Source organism: Harpia harpyja, chromosome 14 (genome assembly GCF_026419915.1).
Source record: "Harpia harpyja isolate bHarHar1 chromosome 14, bHarHar1 primary haplotype, whole genome shotgun sequence".
NCBI lineage: Eukaryota > Metazoa > Chordata > Aves > Accipitriformes > Accipitridae > Harpia > Harpia harpyja.
The window spans coordinates 29,943,245-29,970,225 of record NC_068953.1 but is presented as its reverse complement, the minus strand read 5'-3'; the positions used below and the strand labels follow the sequence as shown (position 1 = coordinate 29,970,225).

The window sequence follows — 26,981 nt, the reverse complement described above, 5'->3', positions numbered from 1 at the left end:
ACTTAGGAGATATGTGTCTGAAGGAAAAGAAGTTTATGAAGTTAAGCTTTGAAAAGTTCAGAGATGTTAAAGTTAAGACCATTTGTGCAAATCTAATTAATTTGTGCAATTCTGCATTTAGTTTTCTTTCCATGTACCTCTGAACTCTTGAGGGCAATTACTAAATAGGTATCTGTATAATATTTTTTTTATCCCCACTGTTTAATGTGTATTGCTTTCCCTATTTGTGCCCTATTTGAATTCTTTTCTGAATATAATACTTTTTATTGTATTTTGTGTGTTAGTTATCACAGTATCTGAGTGCTTATTAACTATTTCTGCCATTTTCCTGTTAAGTGCAGATGCATTACAATCGTCTTGATTTCTACCTTCTGTATCTAAGCAAAGCAGGAATCCTAAAAATGATAGTGCTTTCTATAGAATTATTCTCAGAACACTCTAGGTGTTATGTAATTTTAAAAAGCATGTTTTAATGTATACAATGCACCAAAGACTTGCATTAAAGTGTGTGCTATCCCAATTCAGAGATTTTCTTTGCTATTACTACCTGTCTTTGCAAACCTAGTATTATGTTGATACTTATAAATAATTTTCTACATGTGTATATCTTGGTTTTTTTGATAGAGGTAAGTGAAAGACTATCACTTTCATTCACTGTAGTAAGATTGACTCTATGTCATTGTGGTGGGTTGACCCTGGCTGGATGTCAGGTGCCCACCAAAGCTCCTCTGTCACCCCCCATCCCACTCAGATGGACAGGGGAGAGAAAATATAACAAAGGGCTCGTGGGTCAAGATAAGGACAGGGAGAGATCATTCAACCAATTACAGTCACAAGCAAAACAGACTCAAGTTGGGGAAAATTAACTTAATTTATTGCCAATCAAACCAGAATAGGGTAATGAGAAATAAAACCAAATCTGAAAACACCTTCTCCCCCACCCCTCCCTTCTTCCTGGGCACAGCTTCACTCCTGAATTCTCTACCTACCCCCTGCAGCAGTGCAGGGGGACAGGGAATAGGGGTTAGGGTCAGTTCATCACATGTTGTCTCTGCTACTTCATCCTCCTCAGGGACAGGACTCCTCACACTCTTCACCTGCTCCAGTGTGGGGTCCCTCCCATGGGAGACAGTCCTCCACAAACTTCTCCAATGTGAGTCCTTCCCATGGGCTGCAATTCTTCACAAACTGCTGCAGTGTGGGTCCCTTCCACCAGGTGCAGTCCTTCAGGCACAGACTGTTCCAGCAAGGGTCCCCCATGGGGTCACAAGTGCTGCCAGCAAACCTGCTCCACCGTGGGCTCCTCTCTCCATGGGTCCACAGGTCCTGCCAGGAGCCTGCTCCAGCATAGGCTTCCCATGGGGTCACAGCCTCCTTTAGGCATCCACCTGCTCTGGCGTGGGGTCCTCCACAGGCTGCAGGTGGATATCTGCTCTACCATGGACCTCCCTGGGCTGCAGGGGGACAGCCTGCCTCACCATGGTCTTTACCATGGGCTGCAGCAGAATCTCTGCTCCAGTGCCGGGAGCGTCTCCTCCCCCTCCTTCTTCACTGACCTTGGTGTCTGCAGAGCTGTGTCTTACATGTTTTCACTCCTCTTTCGGGCTGCAGTTTCTGTGCTGCTGCAACTTTTTTTTCCTCCCCCCCCTTCTTAACTATGTTATCCCAGAGGTGCTACTACTGTTGCTGATGGGCTTGGCCTTGGCCAGCAGTGGGTCTGTCTTGGAGCCAGCTGGCGTTGGCTCCATCGGACATAGGAGAAGCTTCTAGCAGCTTCTCACAGAAGCCATCCCTGTAGACCCCCTGTTATCAAAACCTTGCAATGCAAACCCAATACATTCATAACATGGAATGGATTCTGTATAGACCTCTCTTGCTTGAGCAAATAGAAATGGTAATGGTGCTTCAGTTAAAATTGTCATTGTGCTTGGGAACAAGGTATCAGCATTGACAATGTGTTTCACAGAAGCATGATGTTCAGCTTTGAGTCAATACTTTAAGGCATAAAGATTTTGAGAAACACTCATGTATTTCATGTCTTTAACATGAATGATAAATGGTTTAAAACTCTTTTGCAAAGAAACAAAAAAAATCCCACCACCTTAAGGTAGCTCTCAAGCATAGAAAACTTCAGCTCAAGCATTTAAAAACTACATGGGTCTGAGTAAATTAAAACAGGCTTTTAATCAGATTGGCAACCCTCATAAAACATGCAGTGTCTAGCATGAGTTAAATACATCTGTACGGTCACTTCTATAAAAAAAAAATCTTTGTAAAAGATAGACAAGAGTTCAGAAATATTCTGAAAATATTTCTTGCGATGTTGATGCCACACTGAGTAATTTAAACTGTTACATAAAACCTCTTTTATTTCAGAGGTATCCTTGCTGTGGAGAAGATGAAATTGCTCTGCATGTAGTGGTGTTACAGATCAAACATTTGATAATATTGATGGTCAAACATGCTGGAACATTTTCAAACACTGTTCAAAGATAATTTTTTTGTAGTTATGTATGCTCCAATATTTTTATAATTGGTGCCAACAATAATAAGTCTTCTAAACCTTTGGGAAACTCTGTGTATCGTGAATTGCAGAATGTGTGGGCTTTTTTCTTGGGTTTTGTTTGGTTTGTTTTTTTAAGTGGACCCTTGTTTAGTATGCCTGACAACTTTTCTCATCTTGGAAAGAAATTGGTGATTAAACTGTTTAGAAGACTAAGGCTTAGGTTTCATCAGGTGGCTGTACAGAAAAGTTGTACAGTTTTAATGAACCTTAAAACTGTATCAAAGTAAACTTGATCATTAATTTACTATATGTTTATGCCTAGATAATTGTAGAAGCAACAATAATTACATTCCTGTGACCTTTCTGTCCTTGCAAAATTTAGTGATTTACAGTCTCTTTATCTTTTTCATTTTCCCTTTACCTGTTTCTTTCTCTCCATCTTTCTCTCTCTTTCTCTTCAGGTCATTGGTCAGAATTAGATTTGAGTGGGTGAAAGTGGCCTAGCTGATAAATTCCGCGGTTGTGTTTCATATGCTGGAGGCTGTGGTGTAGCTAGGGTCAAAGTCGTAGTGGTCACTATCTTTCTCTTTTTTTTCTAATAAATTCTGCATAGCCTGAAGACCTGGGCTGATGCAAAACTCAGTTTTAGAGTCCTTGGTAACTACATCTGGTAAGTCTTTTGTGAAACACACTATGTGCATAATACATGTGTATTATTTTCATGCTTGGGAGCAAAAAAGCCTCTTAGACTTCACAGAAACTTAATATTATTTATTAATTCACTTTCTCCTGGCTAACAAAGTTTGCCTGTAGGGTCCTATGCCCCTGGTCAGAAATCCAAGTCACTTATATATTTGCAGGAGGAAGATGTAGAAACTGTGAAATGGTTTTGTTAGGAAGGGGCACTAGGTCAATGTCTATGCAGTTCATGTGAGTAGGGCAATGAGCTTCATCTTTAACTGATGATAAACCATAAAACTTCAAAAGTTCCAAATGGCTGAATTGTGATAGGAATTACTTGATAGAAATGCTTATAGAGTTGTTTTAGTGAACTCTTGTTAGACATTTGGATAATAAAATTAAGTTTTTGATAAAATTGCTATAACCTGTGTGAATGGAAACATTCAGGCATTAGGCTTTTAGAGCGTTGGAAGTCTTTCAGGAAGAGATGGTATATGACAAACTGCTTCGGTTTTGTGGTTTTTTTTCAAGACACCTTGAAGTTTGAGTAAAATTTCTCTTGTTTCAGTCTAACCTTATGCTTTAAAAAAAGTCTTGTCATTCAGTCAGTCTTGTACACACAAATTCTACACATCCTTAATTTACACCCATACAATATCTTTGTTTTTCTTCATTTTAGAATTACACAATATAATATTGGTAAGCAATTCATTTAAATAATAAACTTGAGACAGCTGCCTCTGAGTGCAGCCAGAATATGGGCCCTAAAGTCTGCTTGGTTATACAAAAAACACTGTGCATATTCTTTCTGATTTTAGGAGAAATAGGTCTCATTTGATGTTCCTAATAGTGATCTCAGTTATATTGCACCTAATTTCACCATCCCTTGTGAAACTGTAAAGAATAGCCCTTACAAAACTATGGCTCAAATATTAAGTATCATGTTGCATTACTAGGGAGAGTTAATTGAAGACTGTGAAAGGCTTGTATCTCCCCTGAAGGGAGCTTTTCGTATTTGGAAAAAGGCTCTAGTGATTTAGCTCTTCTGTTCTTAGGTTGTGGTCTGACCTTCAACATTAATAGTCAGGGCAGACACCATGTGGGTTGAGATCTTCTTGATTTCTCACCACCCCCCCCCCCCCACCTTCATGCTTAAGAGGCATCCTTAGAGAAAGGGAGGACTGCAGGGAGTGAGTTAACCCAGCTGTGCGCTATTGAACTGAGACAAGATAACTTCTTGAGCCTAGAGTACTGTAATGTTAAACAATTAGCAAAATGCAGCATTAAACAATTCCTGGTTTAGACAATCTTTCTCTAAGAAAGCAGTTCTGTGGAGAAATTCAAGGTATGTTAAAGGTAACATACATGATGCAAATGATAACATGCAGTAAGATGGAAGGTTGCCATTTTACTGTAGCTTCTCTGTGCATCTTATGCTGTCACTGAAATCCCTTTCTAAAAGATAAAGGATGAAGAAACATTGGTTAGCATATTCTGAAAATGTGAATGATTCAAAATAAGTCATAAGTGTGAATATATATGCTTAGTGGAAGTTTAGTGGTTTAGGAAGTTTGGGGGTTTTTGTTTTAATTTGTCAGCCTCAAGTTAAAACTTAACTAATGTTTTGCCTTCTTTATGGCATCTTATATTTTATACATGTAAGCCTCAGGTCAGTCTGTAGCCTGGACTTGAATATTTCATAGTTCTCTAAATTTGAGTCATTGTTCAGTAACTACTTTTTGATGTAGAATAATGAAAGGTAGTGGAGCTTGGAAAAGCCTGTCTCGGGGAAAAAAAAGTGATGTCACCTTTTGCCTAATCTGCAGAAGCTAAGGTCACACTTTCATACTGAGAAGAGTCAGGTATCTTTATATTCATATGTGTACATACACATATGTACTTTTATGTACTTTATGTATTCTAGATGGAACATGTATGGAATTCAGTTGTGTCTGTTTAAAAGGATATGTTTCTTACAATTGATAGTTGATCTTCATTCTTGAGTACTAATGAAGTAAGATTATATATACTTGAAAAACAAACAATAGTGGAAATGAGAACTGATTGACATGGTCAGTGTAGTCAGAAGAGTTTGTATCAGGGAGGTTTTTCGTTCCTGACATTAAGGGGTGGATTCTCATCCTCATGCCATGTTTCAGATGGTAATAAAGAAATAGACAGATACTGCTCACATCTTTTCCAAGTTCAGAGCTGGCTACTTCTGTTCAGCCCAGTTTAGCACTGTATCTCAACAATTCCTGTTACAGGATTATTGTCCTTTGCTGTTTAGAATAGCTTAGATGGAGTCAGGGTGGGAACAGGGGAGTTCTAATATCTTTTCTTTCAGGGACAATGTTTCAATGTCCTTTCTTTTGGGATTTCTGCTTGTGTCTCCAGCAGAAATCCTGAGGTGAGGACTGGCTGCATTGGAGAACTGCTTGTTTAGCCTACACATGTAAACCTGCATTATATATGATATTCCAGTAGTTTCCTTTGTTTTTCATTGCTTTCTTTAGCTGAAAGATATTCTGACAATAGCTTGTTAATGCTATTCTGAAAATGTATATTCTGAAGAACGTCAGTAATGTACAGCAGTTGGACTACAAGACAAATCTTCCAAATGCAAAAATTATTGAGTGTCTGCCAAGACACTCTATATGCTCCTGACTACAGTGCTGTAGTTACAGGGCATCTCCATTGTTAATTTATTTCTGTATGTAAAACATCCTTTTAAAGATTATTAGATTTTTAATAGGCTAGGTTTTGTTTGATCTATCCTATTTTCTCTTTGCTAGATTGCATTTACTTTTGTCTTGATAGTGGTTGGCAATATATATGCTTACTGAACAAACAATGTTTGTTCCATCTGTTTTGGACCATTTGGTGTTACAGTGGTAGCACTAGCAGTTAGGAGAAATTTTTCAAGCAAAATGCTTGACCACTGTCTTGGAGCAGGATGGTTGACTTGTAAAATTCAAGCATTTTCTAGTGAGGAATATAACATTTCTGTTTGCCTGGTTCTGCCAGGACAGAAGGAAGTGGGCGAGTTTCTTCTCAGATGAAATAGGTATTTATGGAAAGGAAGGTCTTGACAGAAAATAAAGCAACTAATATTACAGATGATACTTGTTCTGAAAGATAAGGTTTTTTGGTTTGGCTACTAGTAAAGAAAAGGATTTGTTCTTGACCATCTGCTCTTTTTAAATAACATCAGTTCTGAAACCATTTTTCATTCACAGATCACAGTTATGCTGTAAGATTCAGCTGAGTTACTAGGTCACAGCAGCACTGCAATATTGAGGATTTTCAATACTTCAGTTGTGATAGCAAACAAAGTGCTGGAGCCTGATGATATGACAGGTCATGTGATGTCAGTGAATACCTCGTCTTGAGGCAGGATAATATGCGTGACCTCCCCAGTAAAAATGCATCATTCAGTATGAGCAGAACCCAGAGAACTGTGTGGACAGCGCTAACACCAAGAGATGCAATTTGTAGTACTTGGTCCAGAAGAAGAATAAGATGTTGTAACAGTCTCTAGCCAGTCACATCTGGTGGTCCAAAGCTGCCCAGGAGAGTGAAATACTCCACTCTTGTCTGTTCCTGAGGCTTGGTTGCCATGGTCACAGCTTTAGAGAGAGATAAAGACTTTCTTTTCCTGTATTTTGTATGTACAGTAGGGGGTCATAGCAGTGGTGTTGCTGCTATGTAGAAACCCCTGTCTTTTGCCTTTCATCCATTGTTATTTTATGCTCCCCAATCAAAAGCTTTTGGGCTCATTTGTGTTTAAAATACTTCAGGTTTGAGAGTTGTCTTTATTTCTGTGCTCTTTCCTGTACTCCTGTGTACAGGCCGTGTCTTTTCTTACTCTTTTTATTTTCTTTTTAAAATCAGAGAGAACATATTCCTAACAAATAACTGTGTCTGGAATAATAAGCACCCTGCCCCAGTATTCTTTTCACTGTTAGCAGTGGTCAGAATTTCTTTATCACATATACAGGTTTCTCCATCTTCCTTCCCACCACCCCCCTGTTTATTTCTCATAAAGATGTATTCAGGAATCACAGAATACAGATCTCTATTTTGTCTCTGCCACCTACTCTGCAAATGAGTATTTTGCTGTTCAGAAGTGTCAAGTACACTGGATAACATAAATACTTTGTAATACTTTCATGATCACCCACCCCCTTCTGTAATACTCATTTTCCTATGCACTTTGTGCCCTTTTGTTGCAGCTCCAAATGTACACACAAATCTGTACATATATACACACACGAAGATCCACAATTAAGAAGTATATGCAAGCAAGCATGTTTTTTAAGAAAGGAACTATCTTCTAGAAGGTGCTATTTATAAGGGATTTGAGATGGCTGTTATGTATGATATATAAATGATTTAAAGATGTAACTCTAAGTTTTCGAAATTGATTTTATGATATCATAGCCTTCTGTCAGTAAGAAACTAAGGTGGTTGTCCAAGGCATTGTTTTCTATTCAGTGTTCCTGTCTATAGATGTGCTTTAAAAGATAAAAATAAGAAAAAAATATTGTAACTCCTCTATGTGAGAGGCTGTCATATTTCTTGCTGAATATGAACCCAGAAGGGATTTTTTTGGTTAATTTTCTCTTCTCCAAACTCTGCATGCAAAATGGTATACTTGCTGTGGCATGATCCTGACACTGACACTTAGAAAAGAGTTTGGTAGGTAGCAGAAGTGTTCAATAACCCCACAACCTGCTCAGTTGTTTCTCAGTTTGCATCCATAAGCCTGTAATATGTAGAAGCACATCTGTCAGCAGCTGAAAATAAGATGTGTATGTGTAAAATATATAAAATATCAATTTGCTTTCATGTACATCGAGACAGCCTGTTAATTCCATTCAGGTCATGGTCTTCAAAGGCAAAATGCTGCTGTCCACATCTTCTGTAACTTTTACCACTTCTTCTGGTCTGTTTCTTTTTCTTTCAACTAAACAGTTTTCCTTCAACCAGAAGTTGAAAACTTGGCTCTGAAGTTATTGCCAGGGAAGAAGCTCTGATATATGGAAAATAGCCCAAGTCTTAAATATGTTTTAATTTTTAATCTTGAGTGTATGTGCATATATAGGAGGATAAAAAGTCAGGCAACTCAGATCTTGATTTTTGTTGGAAACATGGTTTTATCCTCTTTTGCTGCTCTAGTATGATAGCCTTAATTAAATGATTGTATTCTATTATATATCCACAAGATTATTCCACAGAATGGTCTGGCTTTGAGGGATGACTGGTGGTGAGGCACTCATAGATGCCTCTGGAGCTAACAAAAACCTGTTTTGAAGTTCTGTCTAATGCTAAAGAGTATGTATAATCAGGTCTTTGAGATTTAGTACCATGCCCCCAGAATTCTTGGATTTATTAAAAATTTATTGTAATGTCTGCCTGAGATCCTTGCCCATAAAAATAAGATGATACCCAGTAATTTCACAGGGATATTATGATCTTTCTGAAGCACTTAAGTACTCTAATAGTGAATTGCGTGGACAAAAGTGATACAGAAAACAAGGAGAGATACCAATGTGCGTATATGTATATACACTCCCTGCATAGTGCACTTGCTGCAGAGGGTAGTAGAGGAAGCTTAGTCCTTCACACTTAACAATATAGGAGAACAACTATTTTGTGATGTCTGTTCATCATTTGCTCTGAATGATGCAGAAAGTTCTGTGGGGAAACAGGACATGCTTATAGCTTGAAAGACTACATTGCATATATAAAGAGGCTAAAGTAATATTAGCTGAGTGACTATTATTTCCAAACTTCTTAACTTTGCAAACACTGTAATACCTTTAAGAATGTCTTTGCTCACATCTAGTATGAAGTGTATAATCTTTCCTTGCAAGCATCTGTTAATATAGATTTTGTGTTCCTGAAGTATTGAAACGTTGCAATGTTGGGAGCTTTGTAGCCAGTATTGTTTTGAAGTATTTGTAGACAGTCTAACTGTAAAGATCTCTGGGCAACTTGCTTTCCAGTAATTACGCAGTTCTGTAATGATCCCTGACACTGGCTGCAAATCCTGGGGAGAGATGACAAAAATGACATATTAAAAATAACTGGGCCTGATCCTTATTTTTTCAGTGCAGTATTACAGTGATCCATGGTATTCAGTTGATTTTGTAGGGGACAAAGATTCAGTTGCATTACTTTCTTCTGCTCTGAATTTAAAGTCTCTTGGCCATATAAGTAACAGGTGATACTACTGTGAACAGAAATGGATAAGTTTCAGAGAAATAATTTCAGATAAAGAGATTTTATACACACATACACGCATGGACACTTATATGAGATCCCTCAATCCCAGTCCAATATTTTTAGCACGTGTTACTGATAAACCTTCAATGTTACACATTTTTTCTCTGGTAGCAGTGAAAGGGAAAATTCATGTTGTATTACTTGAGGCTACAAAGAATTCAAACTTAAGGGAGAAAACATTTCACATAATAGCAGATATTTAATAGTTTTAAAATCCTTCACATGTCTTTTATCTCTATTTATAGGAAACATGCTATTTCAGCAATTTCTTACGAGCTTACTTCCTGTAGGAAATGTGTGGTATCTAATAGGAGCTCATTTCAAATACATTTAAACTCAGTTTAGATATCTTTAATGTTAGTTATAAATTAAGCACTATTACTAAATAAAATTATTACTAAAAAAACTGGGTGTAACAGTTAAAGGAATTGGATTGCCTAGAGCCACACCAGTCATGAAATAGTCTCTGAAACACTGTATTCCGATTCCTGACTACTAAGCTACATGTAGTATATTCAGGTGTTCACAAAGTGTTAGATGTAAAGATGGTTTTTAGGAATGAAATGATAAATTTGAGATTTCCCTTGCTATTTGTAACCTAGAACACTAGAGGACAGCACTAAAATATTACATAAATGTGTTGTTTACACTGTTAATGATAGAGATGCTCTGTGAGGGCTTTGTGAGAAGAAAACAAATGACTGTTTTGAACAGAGTTAGGGCGAGTGGTATTCTGAAATTCCTCCTTTTGAGAACTGCATCTGACTTCACATATTATACAAAATAGCTGAAGTTTCTTGTGGTCTGAATCTAAGGTATTTGCTGCAGTGATTTCTTTAGAAATGAAGCTTCATTTTTTTAACATAGTAATGCTGTAGAATACACCCTTATGTAAAATAACATTTTTGAGGTCCAGAAAATGGGGAATTAGTTGGCTCACCTATAAATGTTTCATGATTTCTCTGCTCATGTGAAATGTATTATATTAATACTGTGATACTTACACTAAAATATGAAATAGCGTAGTTCCTTGAAAAAAAATTACAGCTTCTATTGTGTTTCTCTAGGCACACTGGAACGACGTGAAACAGGTGAAACAGCAAGAGCAATTCTTACTTCCATTGAAGATTCAGAATACTTAGTGGCAGATGCTCTACTTCCTGTGTCTCAAGAGTCAAAAAGAAATAAAAATGCTGGATACAAACATTGTAGCTCTTATAAGCATGGCATGGCCTCTTACAATCTTACTCATACAGAAAAATCTTCAGATAAGGTAAGAATGAAGAGTAGAGCGTTTCTCAAGAACAATGATTTGTGATCCAAATTCCTTTACCCTTTCACCTTCACTGATGTGTAGCCCTGTATAAGAGGCATGGAAGCTTGGGTTTAAGTTCATAAAGGCTTGTTCTGGCTGGCTCAGTTTTTATGCCTCCAACTCTGTTTCACAGAACAAACGGGGAAGGTGGGGGGGGAGTGCCTCATGCAAGGTCACCAGTAGATCATCTTGGAAGAATTTTTGCAGAGACTCAGGACCCGTAGTTAGACCCTGTTGTGCCTCTGGCTTCTGACTGCACCTGTTAGCAGTACCTTCAGAACAATTGAACCCACCAGTTCAGATGTGTATGTCTTGAGAAAAAGCCCATCATGGTACAATGCTACTGGCCTTTCCGTTATTGCTTTTCTCTGAAACCGCAGTTTCCCCGTTGTCATTCGATGCTAGTTTTTATTGGGTGTTTTTCTGTTAACATCATCACAGAACAGACTGCAAGTGCCTTACATTTATATTAGTGTGATTAAATTTGGCACCTTATTGGTTAAGAAGAGGATGGCGATGTTCCTTGTGAGACTGGGCTGCAAATACGTATGACAGTCTTCAGGAGAGATTTGGCCAGGCGCTGTACTTGGCTTTATCTAACAATTTTTTTACAGAAGTCATTAAACAAAATAATTGTGACTGATGGAAATGATGCGCTCTTTCTTTTTGTTTTGAAAAAGTAATAGAAGGAAAAGCCATACTGCAACTAGCGTTAATGTGCTGTTAAAGCTGAGAAAATGAGTACAGAGACACCATATAATGAGAAGGTTGAAAATGCAATAGTTATTCTATTTGCTTGTGGCCTAGATATATCTATATTTTTATCAGTTATTTGTAGATATTTAAAAAGCCTGTATTTGCTAAATATAAAACCAATTATTAAAACTGTCTCAAATTTAATACATTCTCAGATTCAATGAGGTAGGTATTACCTTATTCAGGTTGGAAGATAATGGTACATACATTTTTCTGAAAACCCTGTTTGTGCATCAGGAGTGAATATATTCACTGAGTTCTTATTATCAGTGTATCTTAAGAATAGAGCCTCAGTGTTGTTTGTTCATGTTTACCACCTTTTAGTTAATGGGGTTTGGGAATTCCATTCTCTGTAATAAACAGAGGAAGTCACGTCTGCTATTCCTCAACCCTGAATGTAGACAAAAAATACCTTCCTACAACTATGGGAAGATGAAAAATGTTTTCCTTCAACTTACATGTGGAAACAGCCTTCAGAATGGTCTCTGGCCTTTTTTAGCTTTATTAATTATTGTAAATGAAATACTGGATATTCCAAAATTCTGTCTGATTAAGTACAGCTTAATCGAAGTCCTCATTCTTGAATTTTTTCTGGTCTTTTTCTTTATTCTACCTATAAATTGATATATAACTTTGAGTTTATAGTGATTATTGTTTAACTCTTAATATTTATCTTTGACCTTTTACTAACCTTAGTCTGATTTCTAAAGTTCTTTTTGATCCCATTTTCTGAAAAGTCTTATTAGAGCATAATCCTGCTGAGCATGTTGTGGGGCAGATGGTGCACTAGTTGGCCATTGACACAGAACCTGATCTCACTGTTAGTTTATTAAAAGGAATAGTTTCTTCCTGCCTTTTTAAAAAGGAACAACAGAAAAAGTTGTAGTAGTTGTGTTTGGAGTGTAGTTTTGGTCATACCTATTAAATTGAAAATTGCATGGGTTTAACAAAGTGGTTGGAAGAAAATGTGCTGCTCATGGAATATGGGAAAATATTTTTTGGTAAATTTTAAAGTGTGGAGTTTAACATGCTTAGGGAATTATGATCTTAAATTGGAAGTAATATCACAATAGTTGGCAGTAGTAATAATAATTTATAGCACTTTGATCAGACATACATCTTGGCTGCTCTGATTTCTCAATAAAATATTCCATTTTCTTGTTAAAATATTGTTCATTAATTATCTTGTCCCAATGAAACCTTTTTATTGAGAGAATATTATTGATGTTTCTTAGACTTCCCTATGACTGTCAAAATATCTGGGTTTTTTTTTTTTTAATTTCACCTTCTTTTTGTCATATTCCTGTTATTTTAGTCTAATTTCCTAACAAATGAAGTTCTGTACTTGGGAAACCACTTTTCATTCATCAAAAATTTGTCATCCATTAGAGCCAGTGCTTCTTCCCATTTCTATCCGCATTAGAGCAGGTCCTGTAGATTGGTATGGGAGATGCTGGAGGCTAAATGTATAGGATGTAGCTGAACCTGGGAAGAATGTAACAATGGAGGTCCCCTTAATGCTATTCCAGAGCCCAATGTGGGCTACACAAAAGGAGTGTGGAGCTCTGTGGCTTTTTTTTAACACTGTTTTGTTATTGCTGAAATGAAAGTTTGTTATGAAGTCCACTGTTTTTCTCAGTTCTTATGCAGGAAACTTTTTTTTTTTAGGTTTTTCAAAAAGTGCTGTATTGACTCTTTTGGGTCATTGTATTTTAACATCCTGAAATAGTCCCTTGAAATCCAGATCCCATGAAATTAGTGAGAGTTCTGGGGATATCAGTGTTCAACATTCCATACCATATTAATAAGCACATAATGACCACATAGATGAAACTATCATGGAACTCTCAGATTATCAAAAGGTTTTAGTATGTGTGTATACGATGAGTATTTCATTATCAATTTGCTGCTTTGGTAAATTGTGTATTAGAAATTTAACAACACACTAAACTGTTAATAACACTTCTATTTAAAAAAAAAAAAACAGTGCAGTCAATTTTAGCCTCTTTCTTTTAAGAATTCAATTTCAGAAGATTTACGTAACAGAAAAAATGAGGGGTGGCTATTCTGTCCTGTTCATATTACACTTGTGAGTGATCCTTATTTTGTACAATGAGATGATCTACATGAAGATCGCAAGTAAGATTCAGCATTTTTTCTTAATATTTATTATTACATTGTTTTATTGTTAATATTATATTTAAGACAAAATAAAGTTTGCAAAGCAATGGTTTCTCTTTATCCTAAGAGAGAAGAAAAATATCCTCACATAGCAGTCTAGCTTCAAAGGCTTTCTTTCAAAACATTTGTCATCATGTAAATCACAGATACAAAAGCAGAGTGCTTTGATTTCATGGTGTTTTGACCATTTTAATTCTTTTATTGTGCTGCACGTGCCAGTGGGAGTACCAATAACAGATGAGTGTGACAAATGCAGTTAACACAAGATCCATATTAATGTTGTCAAGTCCCCTTGATATATTTAAACAGATTTTAATTATTTTCAATGCCAAAAGACCCAAAATATATAGCTTAATAGTTCTTCAAGAAAGCTTTACTTAATATGTGAATGTAAAACCTCTCATAAAAATGAAACTTTTATATTGGCCTTAGTCATTGACATAGGGTATTCATCAAGTCAGCAATTTGTGTGGCAAAGTGCCATTTGAATAGTGTATTGTTAGAATACTTATGGTCCACTTGACAAGGGCTCTTGCTGTAAATAGTGCAATTTGACTCCAGCTGTTAAAGAGTGGCTTTGACAGCAGCCAAATAGAATGGAGATGCTTTACTGCACCGCAGAAAAATCAATATTGGGTTCTTGTTCATAGTAACCTGTTTTTTCTTTTTTTGCACATTTGTACAAGAGTATCTAGAGTTCATTTGTAGAAGTTTAAATATGATTCTAAAAGTGGGTCTCTTGTATTTTTAGATTAATGTTGGTGATGAATGATGCTTGTGTTTAGTGGAGAAAAAAAAAGACAGTACTTTGTGGATATACATAAACACTGTGGTAATGCAGCATTGTTTCAACTCTCAGCTTATATGGATGGATATTAGGATGTGGGTGCATAAGTTATGTAACTAATGACAAAAAATGGTCTTTCCTTCCTCTCTGTAATTTTTTTCCTTTTTGTAGTGCTACTGTAGTATCCCTGTCAATTTTCTAAGCAGAGGGGTTTTTAAAGCAGATTTCTTTGTTTTCCCTGTAACAACCCCCACAGATGTTGACAATCTGTAGTGCTATTGTAGATTTTCCTGAAGCATAGTCTTGCTGGTGCTGAACAGTTTTCCAGCAGTATTCAGTGACACAAGGTTGCTATGATACCTGGCCAGTAGCAATACGTATTGAATCACTGGTCTTAATTACAATAGACTACACACTAGATTGTGTGCTCATGGTGTTTATATGGAACTAGCTCTCATTATACCCTTAAGTCATAGTTATATTTGAAAATTGGAGCTGTGTGAAAAGCTGGTTTAAAAAAAAATGAAAATGCGCCAGTGCATCGTATGAAGATTTCATTGATGCACATAAGAAGCTGGATATGTCTGGGAATTGTTTTCCTGATGTTCAAGAAACCTTTGTTTCCTAGCTTTTCAGCTTAAATAATTTGGATATAAATCTGTGTTTACCGTGCACTGATATTTCTAGCGATTTCAAGAATGTAATCAGAGCTGCTTCTGGGTAAAAATCTTGGAGGAAGAGCAGCTTCTAAAATTTGTGCAATAATTGCTAAACTTGGACTGCTGAATTGTACTATGGAAGAGCTAGACCAGAGAAGGGAAATTTTTGCTGTGTGTATAAGAAAAGATGAAGGTGAGGGAGAAAAAAATGTATTATTTGCATATGAACTTTTATAGGAATGTTAGGTATATTTATTGCTTGATATAGTCACTCAACAATTTCTTAAAATACTGGGTTTTGAGCATTAATGTATGGTACAGAAAGTAGAGTCAAAACATCTAAATAAGGGTTTATACTAAATCTGTAAAGGTTCATTTTGATTTATGCAGCTATTAGAAATAATTGACTAGAGTAGTTAAGTACTAGCTACTATAATACTTGTAAATGCATTTTAAACACTTTAAATTGACATACCTAGTATTAGTTGTTCTAAAGAACTTATTATGCACTTATGTAATAGCATACGTATTCTGCTCTAAACAAAATATGTAAAGGCAAGATGCTTCTGAAACAGAGGTATTTTCTTAGTAGGAAAGCCAAAGTTTGTATTTTTATAGTTGCTTAAAACAGGAAGCAAGAGTGTACAAAAATTGTAAATAATAAAAGAATTATCTACTTTGTTATGTTGCTGCACGGATTATGTAAAAGACAAATGAAGACTGTAGGACAATAGCAGTTATTTGTTTTAGTATAGTAAAGGATGCAATTTGAAAATAAAATTATTATTGGAAGCCTGGAAAATCACTACTAGTTAAATCTTACTGATGGAAAAATTGATAGAAAATGGAAATAAGTTACAAGCACAAGTATCAAATAATACTCATCAAATACGAAATCAGGAGTGGTACCATAAACAATGGTATGTTAAACATGGATTCCTTTTATTTCTTTCCTTTTGTAATATTTAGAGTAGTATTATGAGGAATTACAGATAGTGATCTGTATGAATCTTGATTTGTATGAAGTGGATCACTTAAGAACAAAGCAAAACAGGAAGTAGAACATTTCTCCTTAAAGTTGGTAACCTTTATGTTGTTGCTGATGGAGTATTTCTGGTTTTTTTTTTTACTGGGACTGGTGTTTAGAAGCTATATTTGGTAGTATATTAATTAAGTGTAATAGGAAAATGAGTGAAGAAGCAAAGGTGTATATATATATTTCTTGTAACTCAGATACAAAGCATTTCAGTACTAAGTTTCCTGTGAAATTTCACAATTAAGTGTTTTATCAAGGGATCAAGGTAGCAACGTAACTACAGTGAAGTAATAACTTAAGGGTCATGAGATTAAATTGGTACCAGTTAAAAGGCATCCTGATCCTGACAGCCATTGATAGTTTGGACCACATGTCAGCTTTGCTGGAAGTTACTGCAGTTTTCTGAACTGGTCCACCAAGTCAAGAATTTGTTGATTTTGGTGTTTTCTCCATTGATTGTCTCAAAGCAAAATGAAAGCAAAAAGCTGCCATTGTGATACTGTAGCTCATTTTATTCTTGCAGATATGGATAGCAAGTAACACAGGCTGACAGAAATTTGAGAATAAGCCCTAACTATTTATTTCAAAGCTTTGGACACTGTTTCTATATACTTCTACAAACTTTTTTTCTCTGTTATTATACTGAAGGCGACTGCCTTAAAATTTTTGTTTTCCCTGCCTAGACAACTAATTGGACCCTGTGCTAAAGTTAAGGAAGGTGCTACAGTGTCCTACTAGAAATAAATCTAAGGTCAATATCCATAGTCCGTGTGAAGTATTTCAGATTGAAGGACCATTTATTGAAGCTAACCTAGCTGTGGCTGTCTTCTTCTTCTTCGTCTTCTCCCACACCTCAACTGTCATGCTGCAATTACATTCTCTGTCCCTTGGAAACTGTAGCAAAGTTTGTATTTTGTTTTTTAGGGAGATATCTTTATGGGTAGAGTAAGACAGTTTCTATCTTACTGAAGTGCTGTTCATGATATCTTATTCTCCACTTATGATTGTTTCTTTTAGTTCTGGGTGTGGAGTGATACACAGTTTGAATTTTCCTACCTTACATTTTACCTTTACTACTTTCTAGTCCCCAAGATGTGATTTTTTTCTGTAGGTCAGCCTAATTGATTTTCCTTGTTAAGTGCTGTACCTAATTCTAATAATTCTAAAATAAATGACATCATCGTTGTTATAACCTTTATAATTTCATGCTGTCCAGTGATGTTCTTGAGAATTCTTTACTGTTCATGACAGGAGGATAGTGGAATCTTTACACTTGTGAGAATCATCTTTTCTATTCTAAACATTAAGTTCCTGGCTTCTTGTAGTTTAATTAGTATTATTTTAGTGAAGAAAAGTATTAACAGGAATTCAGATCAGTGAGACTTTCCTAGGTTTCTGCCTCATGCACCTATTAAAAAAAAAAAAAAAAGCAGTGACTTTTTCAGAAATACATTGGCACCTTAGATGCAATTATAGAACTAGGACTTGCAACACCAAACCTTACTCTGCAAATTAAAGACTTGCTATCTGCTAGCTTCCTTCTGATAACTAACTGAATCTCTTGTCTCAGTTAAATAGCATAAATAAAATACTAAGCTAAACTGTGGTTCAATTTAAAACAAAGTAAGCAACAACAGTGGTTACATTTCCATTCTCTTGACATGTTTTTCTACATTTTAATGCTCAAACCTTAATTTGTTCTGGTGGTCAGATTTTGTTCTTGCAATACTTAAGGGGAAAGATGAATCAGCCAACCTCTCATGTCTAAGAATGTTTGTTTACAAATACTGTCCCCTTGGAAGCCTATGCAATTCTACTGCCTTCAGTAAGATTGAAGAGCTCTCAAGGAAAAGAAACAGTATGAAATCTATGGGTACAGACACTTAGCTGCTGTCCTGATACGTCCTAGAATGATAGAGGATCTGAAGAATGTCCAGCTTGCCTATTTCTGAGTTTTCAAGAATGGCATTTTCTAAGATAGATAGGACTTTGATATTTAAGAATTTAATCCTACAATTTCTTTTTTGTTCTTTTTCTATAGTAGAAAGTCACTTGCTTAGGATTTGGTCTAGTACTTTTTATGTAGATAAATTTTATGGGTAAGACTCTTATAATCCAATATGGGAAATGCACTATCAGAGCAGCCCAGGGCAAATATGTTCTTTGAGTTAGAGTCAACAGCCAGCTATGGGTTGGTAACTTAATTTTTATATATATCAATCCTCCTCAGGACAAAGCAATATTCTCATGCTTTTACCCTCCTTCTAAGGTCATGTTGGCAGTATCTCTGCGTTCAGCATTATTTTCACAGATATTTGGATGTTCATTCATCCAGTAAATTGTTCAGTATAATAATTTCTAGATCTGTGAATCAGTAGTCTGTGTTTTGTGGATTACTGTAGCATTGTGTGTCCAGTTGATGATCTAGGAAACATGGGAGATGTTTCATCTTATGGCTTTTCTTCCTAAATGCTGAGTAAGGCTGAAAATGTTTTGGCTACCACCCATCACTGAGCCCTATATATTTCTAAAGATATGGTTAGGGAATTTATATCTACATTCAAGATAAGTTAATATATGAAGATAGAGATAGAGTATTTGAATATTGAGTGTATAAATTAATAGATTTCATTTAAAAACACCTTATCTTTCCCTTCCATCTAAGCTTTTCATGGTGCAGAGACTGTCAGTGTCAAAGACAGATCTTATTTTGAGATGAGTGGATGTCCAGTTCATTTTTATATTCTCTCTATAATAAAAATGTTAGAAGAGACTTTGTCAAAGGTATTGTGTTTAGAATTGCCTTTCTGATAGAGTGTGCCCAGAGAAGGTAGTGATATGAATTCTAGAGCAAAGCAAAAGTTGTCTGTATAAAGTTGTCTCTATACCATATATATTTCTTCAAATATTTTCCTGAAAAACAAAATGTGGACTTGTTTCCTGCTGTTGAAAACTAATGTGAAGAATATTCTGTATATTAGCTTTACTTACCAGTTATCTTTTGATACCATGTTATGATTTGTCTCCAGGATCACTTTTATATGTACACTTGCATTAAATCCAATGAAAAATTTAAGTTCAGTATTTGTGATGGAAAGAGACAAAGACAGTGTGGACATGAAAACAAAATATGAGAAACATTTAGTTTTCATACCAGGTCCCTAAAGTGAGCAAAAGTGTTAGCAATTCTCCCTGAACAACTGAAAATTTGTTGTGCCCAGTAGATCCACCTGGCCAGCAATCTGCCTGATGATGGCCTTCCATACATGATAAAAAGGGGGGTTTATCCAGTTGCTTAGTCTATTCATCGCACAGCTTGAGCTTGAAGATTTCTTGACTTAATTATTTACTTTGTGCCACAGCCTCATCAGGAGTGATGCCACAATTACTGTTCAAAGTGCTGTGAAGATAGTAACATTCTCCACTGGGATTAAAAAAATAAAGAAGGAGAAAAATTATAGTGTTGGAGGGAAAGAGGTTGACTCTGCTTATGTTGCAGTTAATTGATAGACAAACATTGGTGATGTAAGCTCAAAAAGTATTGTAGCTTTTTCTGTGTGGGAGATGGATTCTTAGGAGGATCTGAGCGGCCTCGGTAATATGACCAGAGTTGTCTTAATAATATAATAAAAGTAATGTAAGGCAAGTTCAAATCTGTTTCTTTAAACTAGTTCATAGGTGAAACTTCATCACAAATTGACACCTTTGTTTGGGACTGCCTTGTCCAAATGATGAAGCCTCATGTCAAGCATAGATTGCATGTGAAAGCAAACTGGGGCACCACTATTGACTCCAGGCTTTTTACGCTTAGTTCTTTATATGTGAGTACTGAAGTTGAAAAAGGGTAAATGGATAAAAAAAAAAGAAGTTCTGAATGCCCCCCCTTAAGAGGATCCTCTGTCCTGTGACTAAGTATCTGAAGATAAGGAATATGAATGGCCTTGATATAGTAACACCTTTACTCTGTATATCCTCACCCTATGCATAAGGCTGGCATTGCTTTGGAAAGGGTAGGCCTGGCCTGTTTGCCCACTTTGGAAAGCTATGGATACTTTCAGTGACAGAAACTGTTCACTTGCTCCCTAAATTTGAAGCTCCAGGAGGTAGGCAGGGTTAGACATAGGAGTGCATGTGTGGATTGCTGATAGGAGCTATATTGGATTAGAAGATGCATATGGTCTTTATGTGGAGATGAAAGTGTAGCTGATAATTTGCATCCTTTCTTCCTATGCAGGTTCTTTTAGAGAATGGTGTATGTTTAAGAGCTATTTCAATTGTATACCTGCTGTTTGTAACTATTTTGAACTAAATGCATCTTTGCACACATCCTGGATTGTTCATCCTTTCGGCTGAGTGAGAAAATAAGACAGCTGTGTATTTGTAAATGACAGTGGGTTCATTGTTAGTAAGACTGTTTTGAATTGTTGGTTGAATTGGGATGATATTAGAATGAACGACTAAATGTTTTTGGGAAGTATTCCTATGAAACATAGATGACATCCCACAGAAAGATGCAGATCCAAATTTTACCTCTTGGGAATTTATTCTTCTGAAAACCAAGCCAGGCTTAAAAAAAAAAAAAGAAAAAGAAAATAATATCCCATGATTTTATCCAATTTAAGAATTTTTCAACACTAAATCTAGTTAAGCCTGTATAACATTTGTTACTTAAGGTTATGAACTTAACAAGGCAGGTTTGCTGATGTGATTTAGCTCAAACAAAAGGCCATTCAATGTTATTGTTGAACAACAGATTATTTTTTGGTTACAAATACATAAATTTGATCACAAGACTACATTTGTATCCAGTTATTACCAGTTCTTCAAGCATCACCTAGGGAATTTGAAGCTTTCACTTATGTGTTATGACTAAAATTTTGGTGCAGTAATTTAATGAGCAAGGGCTTTCAAGAAATGTAAGATAGGGAAATTTGAAGTGAAGGTCTAAGCCTTCTCTGAATGCTCTGTAGTATCCAACTGTTTTAGTATCCTTCCACTGAATGATCTGTTTAATCATGTGCTATATGCTGCTCTGACTGTCATGGTAAAAGGCTATATTTTCTTCGTGCTTGTCTTTTAATGATTAGAGCAATTAAGTTAGGCTAAGTTCAGAAGTTACTTTGTACTAACTAGACATGTAAGTTACATCAACTTTTTAGTTTTATCTGTAGAAGCTATGACAAAAAAATACAATTTCCTAGTAGGTAAAGATTTGTTGTGTTCATGGTATACGTTTAAGATGTGCTATTTGAAATCTGAGATTTTTGTGGAACTTGCTAACTATATTTTATGCTCATAAACCAGTTTGAAGCCCCAAGCACAATTTCATTTATCTTTATATTCTAAGCTTTATAGTGTCTGCAAAAGTGTCCATCTGTTCAGCTGAGATTGCTTCAAACAGTGAGTGGTCAGAGAGACTTAACTGATAAAGGTCAAAGGAGCCTCTTGACCCTGTGATACTTGCCAAAGCAATTGGAGCATAGGGACTGATATACAGTTAGATATAGCTTGCTAACGTGATCTCCACTTTAATTGGTAATGATAGCAGGAATACACAGTAAAGTCATTGCTGAAAGAAAACAAAAAGTATCCAATATAGTAATTTATTACCAGTCAGTGGGTTTCACACACTAGGTTGTTTTACCCCTGCAGTGGTCAGAGAAAGCAAAAAGGTACTCTAACACTTAACTGAAAATGGATGCCCTGCTGCTATCAGAGATGCATGGTGGTCAAATGATTGCCTGTGCCATTAGCTTGGTAATGTTTTCTCTATTGTAAACTCAGCTCCCCATGTTCTTCCTGTGCATCAGCTGCAGATTGAAGGCTTTCTCGTTTGTCTTCTATTTGTGCTGCCAATCATCAAGCTGCTGTCTACCAAGCACATTTCAAGGAGGCAATTTTTTTTACTACTATCGACTACCATCTCTAGCAACTGAGGGCTCAGAGGATTTAGAAATGAATTTAATGCTTTAATTTACACTGTGCCAGCCATTTTGTGCATTGTTTATGTATTTCTTTTCTGAGACAATTCCATGAGACAATAACAAGTTTCCTATTTTGTAAAACTATGCATGAGATAGCACCTGCAAACATGTCCCCAAAACTTAATTCTTTCTCTTATGTATGTTATTTGTAATACTACTGTTTTCTTTAAAAACGTTAAAGAGAAAAAAATGTCTGTGCAAGTAAAGATGTAGTTGTGGTTTAACCCCAGCCAGCAACTAAGCACCACGCAGCTGCTCACTCACTCCCTGCCCTCCCCCAGTGGGATGGGGGAGAAAATCGGAAAAAGAAGTAAAACTCATGGGTTGAGATAAGAATGGTTTAATAGAACAGAAAAGAGGAAACTAATAATGATAAGACTAATAAAATGACAATAGTAATAATAAAAGGATTAGAATATACAAGTGATGCACAATGCAATTGCTCACCACCTGCCAATCGATGCCCAGTTAGTTCCTGAGTGGTGATCCCCCTGCCCCCACTCCCCCCAGTTTATATACTAGATGGGATGTCACATGGTATGGAATACCCTGTTGGCCACTTTGGGTCAGCTGCCCTGGCTGTGTCCCATCCCAATTTCTTGTGTTCCTCCAGCTTTCTTGCTGGCTGGGCATGAGAAGCTGAAAAATCCTTGAATTTAGATTAAACATTACTTAGCAACAACTAAAAACATCAGTGTGTTATCAACATTCTTCTCATACTGAACTCAAAAACATGGCACTGTACCAGCTACTAGGAGGACAATTAACTCTATCCCAGCTGAAACCAGGACAGACATTTAGTAAGCTATTCTGTATTTAAAAAAAAACAAAACCCAAAACCCAAACAAACAAAAACACCCCCCAAAAACACCAAATGCAAAACCAAAATAAAACCAAACGCATTTATTGCTTCCTACCATCAAGGATAAAGCATCATGGAGAATAGAATAGAGCTGTCATTGGCAATATAAGTTAATGTTTAAGAGCCCTAGATGTGGTAGTCATGCTTGAGTTAAAACAGTTCTTCCAGATCCAAGAAGTATAAATGTAAGACACAGGGTAGGAGTAGCTAAATAACTTTTACAAGCAGCTGTGTGACATGCTTATTTTTTGTGAGGCTAGAGCTAGACCAATGATGAGATGTGATTCTGAGAAAAGTTATGAGCTCTGAACTTCTCTTGACATCTCAGTGACTGGCATGATCAATACACAGAAAATTCTTAGCCCTCAATACCTTTTGGTTGGCAAATTCTACTTCCCCACCCTCCTCTTTGATTTCTGTAACTGGAGGCTCTTCACATTTTGGGGTTTAAAAAACAAATAATCCTATTTATTGTCAATGTTATTGATTGCCACAGAGGTAATGAACAGTGATTCAAACATTTAAATGGTCTTTAAAGATTCTGTTGTCTTTGTAGTGTAATTAAAATTCAGATTACAGCAAAGACAGGTAACAAAAATAAGTGTTAATTTCATTGAAATAAGCATATTGATATTGTATTCTCAAACTTCATTGTGATATGTCAGAAACTATCATATTGAGAAACTTCTGAAAGAGTATAAGATGCAGTGGTTTTAATGATTTCATATTGGGTTTTGCTTAAAATTACTTGTTTGAAAGGGTGAAGTACATGTAGTTTGTTCACAGGATGTCTTCATTGAATTCGTGTGAGCAGACAATAGGGTGGTGGTACTTTACTGATTAGATTAGCAGATTTCTTTATAGTAAGTATATTTAATAATGAACTAATTACTCCTTAAAAGAGGAAGTCTTGCTTATCTGACAGACTTTTATCATGTACTTAAGTGCACTGTTTTATTGGGCCTCTATTAAAAGCCAATAGTCTGATGACTGTCAGAAAAGTATAAATCTACCAAAAAAACTCAGACAAATAAAAGACAGACAATCCTCCACCCCAAAGAAATCAGAAGCAGTGTATCTTCTGTTAATAAAAGAATCTTCCAGTCCACTTTGACAATACTTCAGTTAAGCTCATCCCCTCCCCACCCCCCAATCTAACTAAAATTTCACCTAAAAATAAGTTGTTCAATTTCTGTCTAATATTTTCTTGAGACTTTGCAGGTGGCAAGTAGCGGATAAAGGAGGGGACTGATCTTTTTTCTGACTTATTTAATGTTAATGGATCAAAATATACTCTCTCACAAGAGAAGGCTCAACGGAACACAATTAAACCCCTTGAATATTACATAATGAAAAAAAATTGATTAGAATCAGCAGAATAGCTCACTCTTATGCTTTATAGAGCATGATTCATTCTGCAGGCACTGGGAATTTTGGGGCCAATTTTCTGTCACCTATATCCTGTTACGTTTGGGATAAAGCGAGAGAACGATGGATAATGAAGGCCAAAAGTCTGTAAGAAAAAGTCATGTTTAATGCTTCAGGACTTGTTCTACGTAGAAGTTGATACTACCCACGCTGTGAGAACTGAGCATTTTCTTTTCAGTGGTATCAAAGATGTCTAAGTATATTTTGAGTCTGGGTTGCCTTCTAAAAATCTACCATGTGATTTTGCCACTTTATTTCCATTTATGTAAAATGAATGTCAAGACCATTCTTGTCAAATCTGGTTTTAGCACAAAACCCACAACAGAAATGCATCTGGTAAAGAAAGCCAGTGTGTGGAGAAAGTACATATATATGAGGAGCTGAAAACAGTATGGGAATCCCTGCCAGCTAATGGAAATGTGAATTTTAAGTGGAAATAGTGTTCCTAGAACAAGTTGGATCCCAGTGGAAAAAGGCCTTTAGGCAGCTAGGTAAAATAACATTTGAATTGTACTTCCCATGAAACTTTTATGTGGTATGTCTGTCTTAAACCTGTTAAAGATAATGACATGTATTGATGTATTTGGGGGCCACAGTAAGGATAGCCCCCTGCCTCCCCCTTCCCATAGACATGGGAAAATTTCTCTTTGGATGCTAAGGTGGTTTGGTAAAGATGTGTAAAGGGAGAAGAAAAGAGGTAGAAGAGCAGGCTTCTAAGTTGTGGAGCAGGAATGGATTCCATGCCAGAAGAAATCAATTAAAGTGAGACTTTGAGGTATGTTGCCCCAGCTTTAAGTTTGTTGTCCCATCCTTTAAGAAGGATGTGAAGGTACTTGAATGCATCCAGAAGAGGGCAATAAAGCTGGTGAAAAGGGCTGGAAGAAGTGTCCTTTGAGGAGTGGCTAAGGACTTTGGGCTTGTCTAGTTTGGACAAAAGGAGGCTGGGGGCAACCTCACTGCTCTCTACAGCTTCCTGAGGAGGGGAAAGGGAGAGGGAGGTGCTGAGCTCTTTTCCCTGGTATCCAGTGACAGGATGCATGGGAATGGTTCAAAACTGTGCCAGGGGAGGTTTATACTGGACATCAGGAAGCATTTCTTACCAAGAGGGTGGTCAAACACTGGAACAGGCTTCCTAGTGAGATGGTCGATGCCCCAAGCCTGTCAGTGTTTAAGAGGCATTTGGACAATGCCCTTAATAACATGCTTTAACTTGGTCAGCCCTGAATTGGTCAGGCAGTAGGACTAGATGATCATTGTAGGTCCCTTCCAACTAAAATAGTCTAGTCTATTCTAGCTCTTGTCTTGTCCTGGCTCAAAAATCTTCAATGGCAAACTAGGGAGCTATTACAGAGGTGATAGTTGCCATGCACGGAATATAGCTTGCATTTCAAAACCTTCCTGAATCCCACTCTTTCTTGGATGTAGTAAGCTTTTTCTGCTGTGGGTCAGTCAGAGATGATGCACAAGAGGTTCATGAGTCTCGGGTTACAATTTTGGTCTGTGGCCAGACTTTTTGCTTCTTTAAAGTTTACAGGTGAAGGCCTCATAGGAAGCCTTATCAACCAATGCAGATCTTTCCAAGCAGTAAAAGTGTTCCAAGTTCTTGTTGTTAAGTGGGAATCTTATCAGCACACAAATGGCTTTATTTTGAACAAAGGAGGTCTAGCCTCATTACTAAAGTATTCAGCTTCAAACAGTGATTTGTTAATTCTAAAAAAAAAAAAAAAAAAAGAAATTTAAAAAAGTAGGCTATTTTAGTTTGGGATTTAGAAATGTTGGAAATTGAGATCTAATAGTTAATTATAGAAGCTTTGTGAGATACTTATCAGTTTTTGTTAGGGACTAGCCAATATTTTAACTGAAATGGCTGATGGTGCTATTAGATTAATTTTGATGTAATGCACAAATACACAAAATAAAATAGTGCTTCCTACTTCTCAGTTTCCAACAAAAATAAGTGGTAAGCTGTATCATGACAATAAACACGTGGTTTTAGCCCTGAGCATGACAATTTTTACACTTTGTGAAAACATGACTCTTCTTATTACTAAAGTTTTCTTTCTTGACTAACATAAACCTCCTTTGGAGTAACTCCTTGTTAGACTTACTGCTAGTGATGCACAAAAAAGAGGTAGCACATTCTGATAATTTTCAGAACTGAACTACAGCAGGGGAGCTTAACACTTATTTTAGATTCATACAGTTGGACAACAGCAAAGATGACAAAGATCAGCTTTCAAAATCTGGCTAAAATTACTGAAGCTGTGAAAAGTCATACAGTTTGCTCTCTCTGTAACAGCTTCCAGAAGATTTTTAAAATAAATACTTAAGAAAATCTTCCCAATTTTTCTGCTAAATAATAAAAGTAGATGGAACACTGGTGGTAAGGGGAGACCTGTAAATAGGGAATCAAACAGTTGGCCATGTCTAAAATAAAATTTAAAACTAGCAATGGTAATCTAGAAGAGACACCTCTACTGTCTTTCAGAATGATG

At 36.4% G+C, this 26,981-nt stretch overlaps 1 protein-coding gene across 1 annotated transcript in view; it reads left to right on the top strand.

The window, feature by feature from the left end:
• The window catches only part of WDR72 (WD repeat domain 72), a 132,517-nt gene that overhangs the window by 36,749 nt on the left and 68,787 nt on the right, over positions 1–26,981 (top strand). Inside the window, exon 14 of the mRNA XM_052808918.1 lies at positions 10,546–10,751. Coding sequence (XP_052664878.1) covers positions 10,546–10,751 — 206 coding nt within the window. The remainder of the gene's footprint in view (positions 1–10,545; positions 10,752–26,981) is intronic.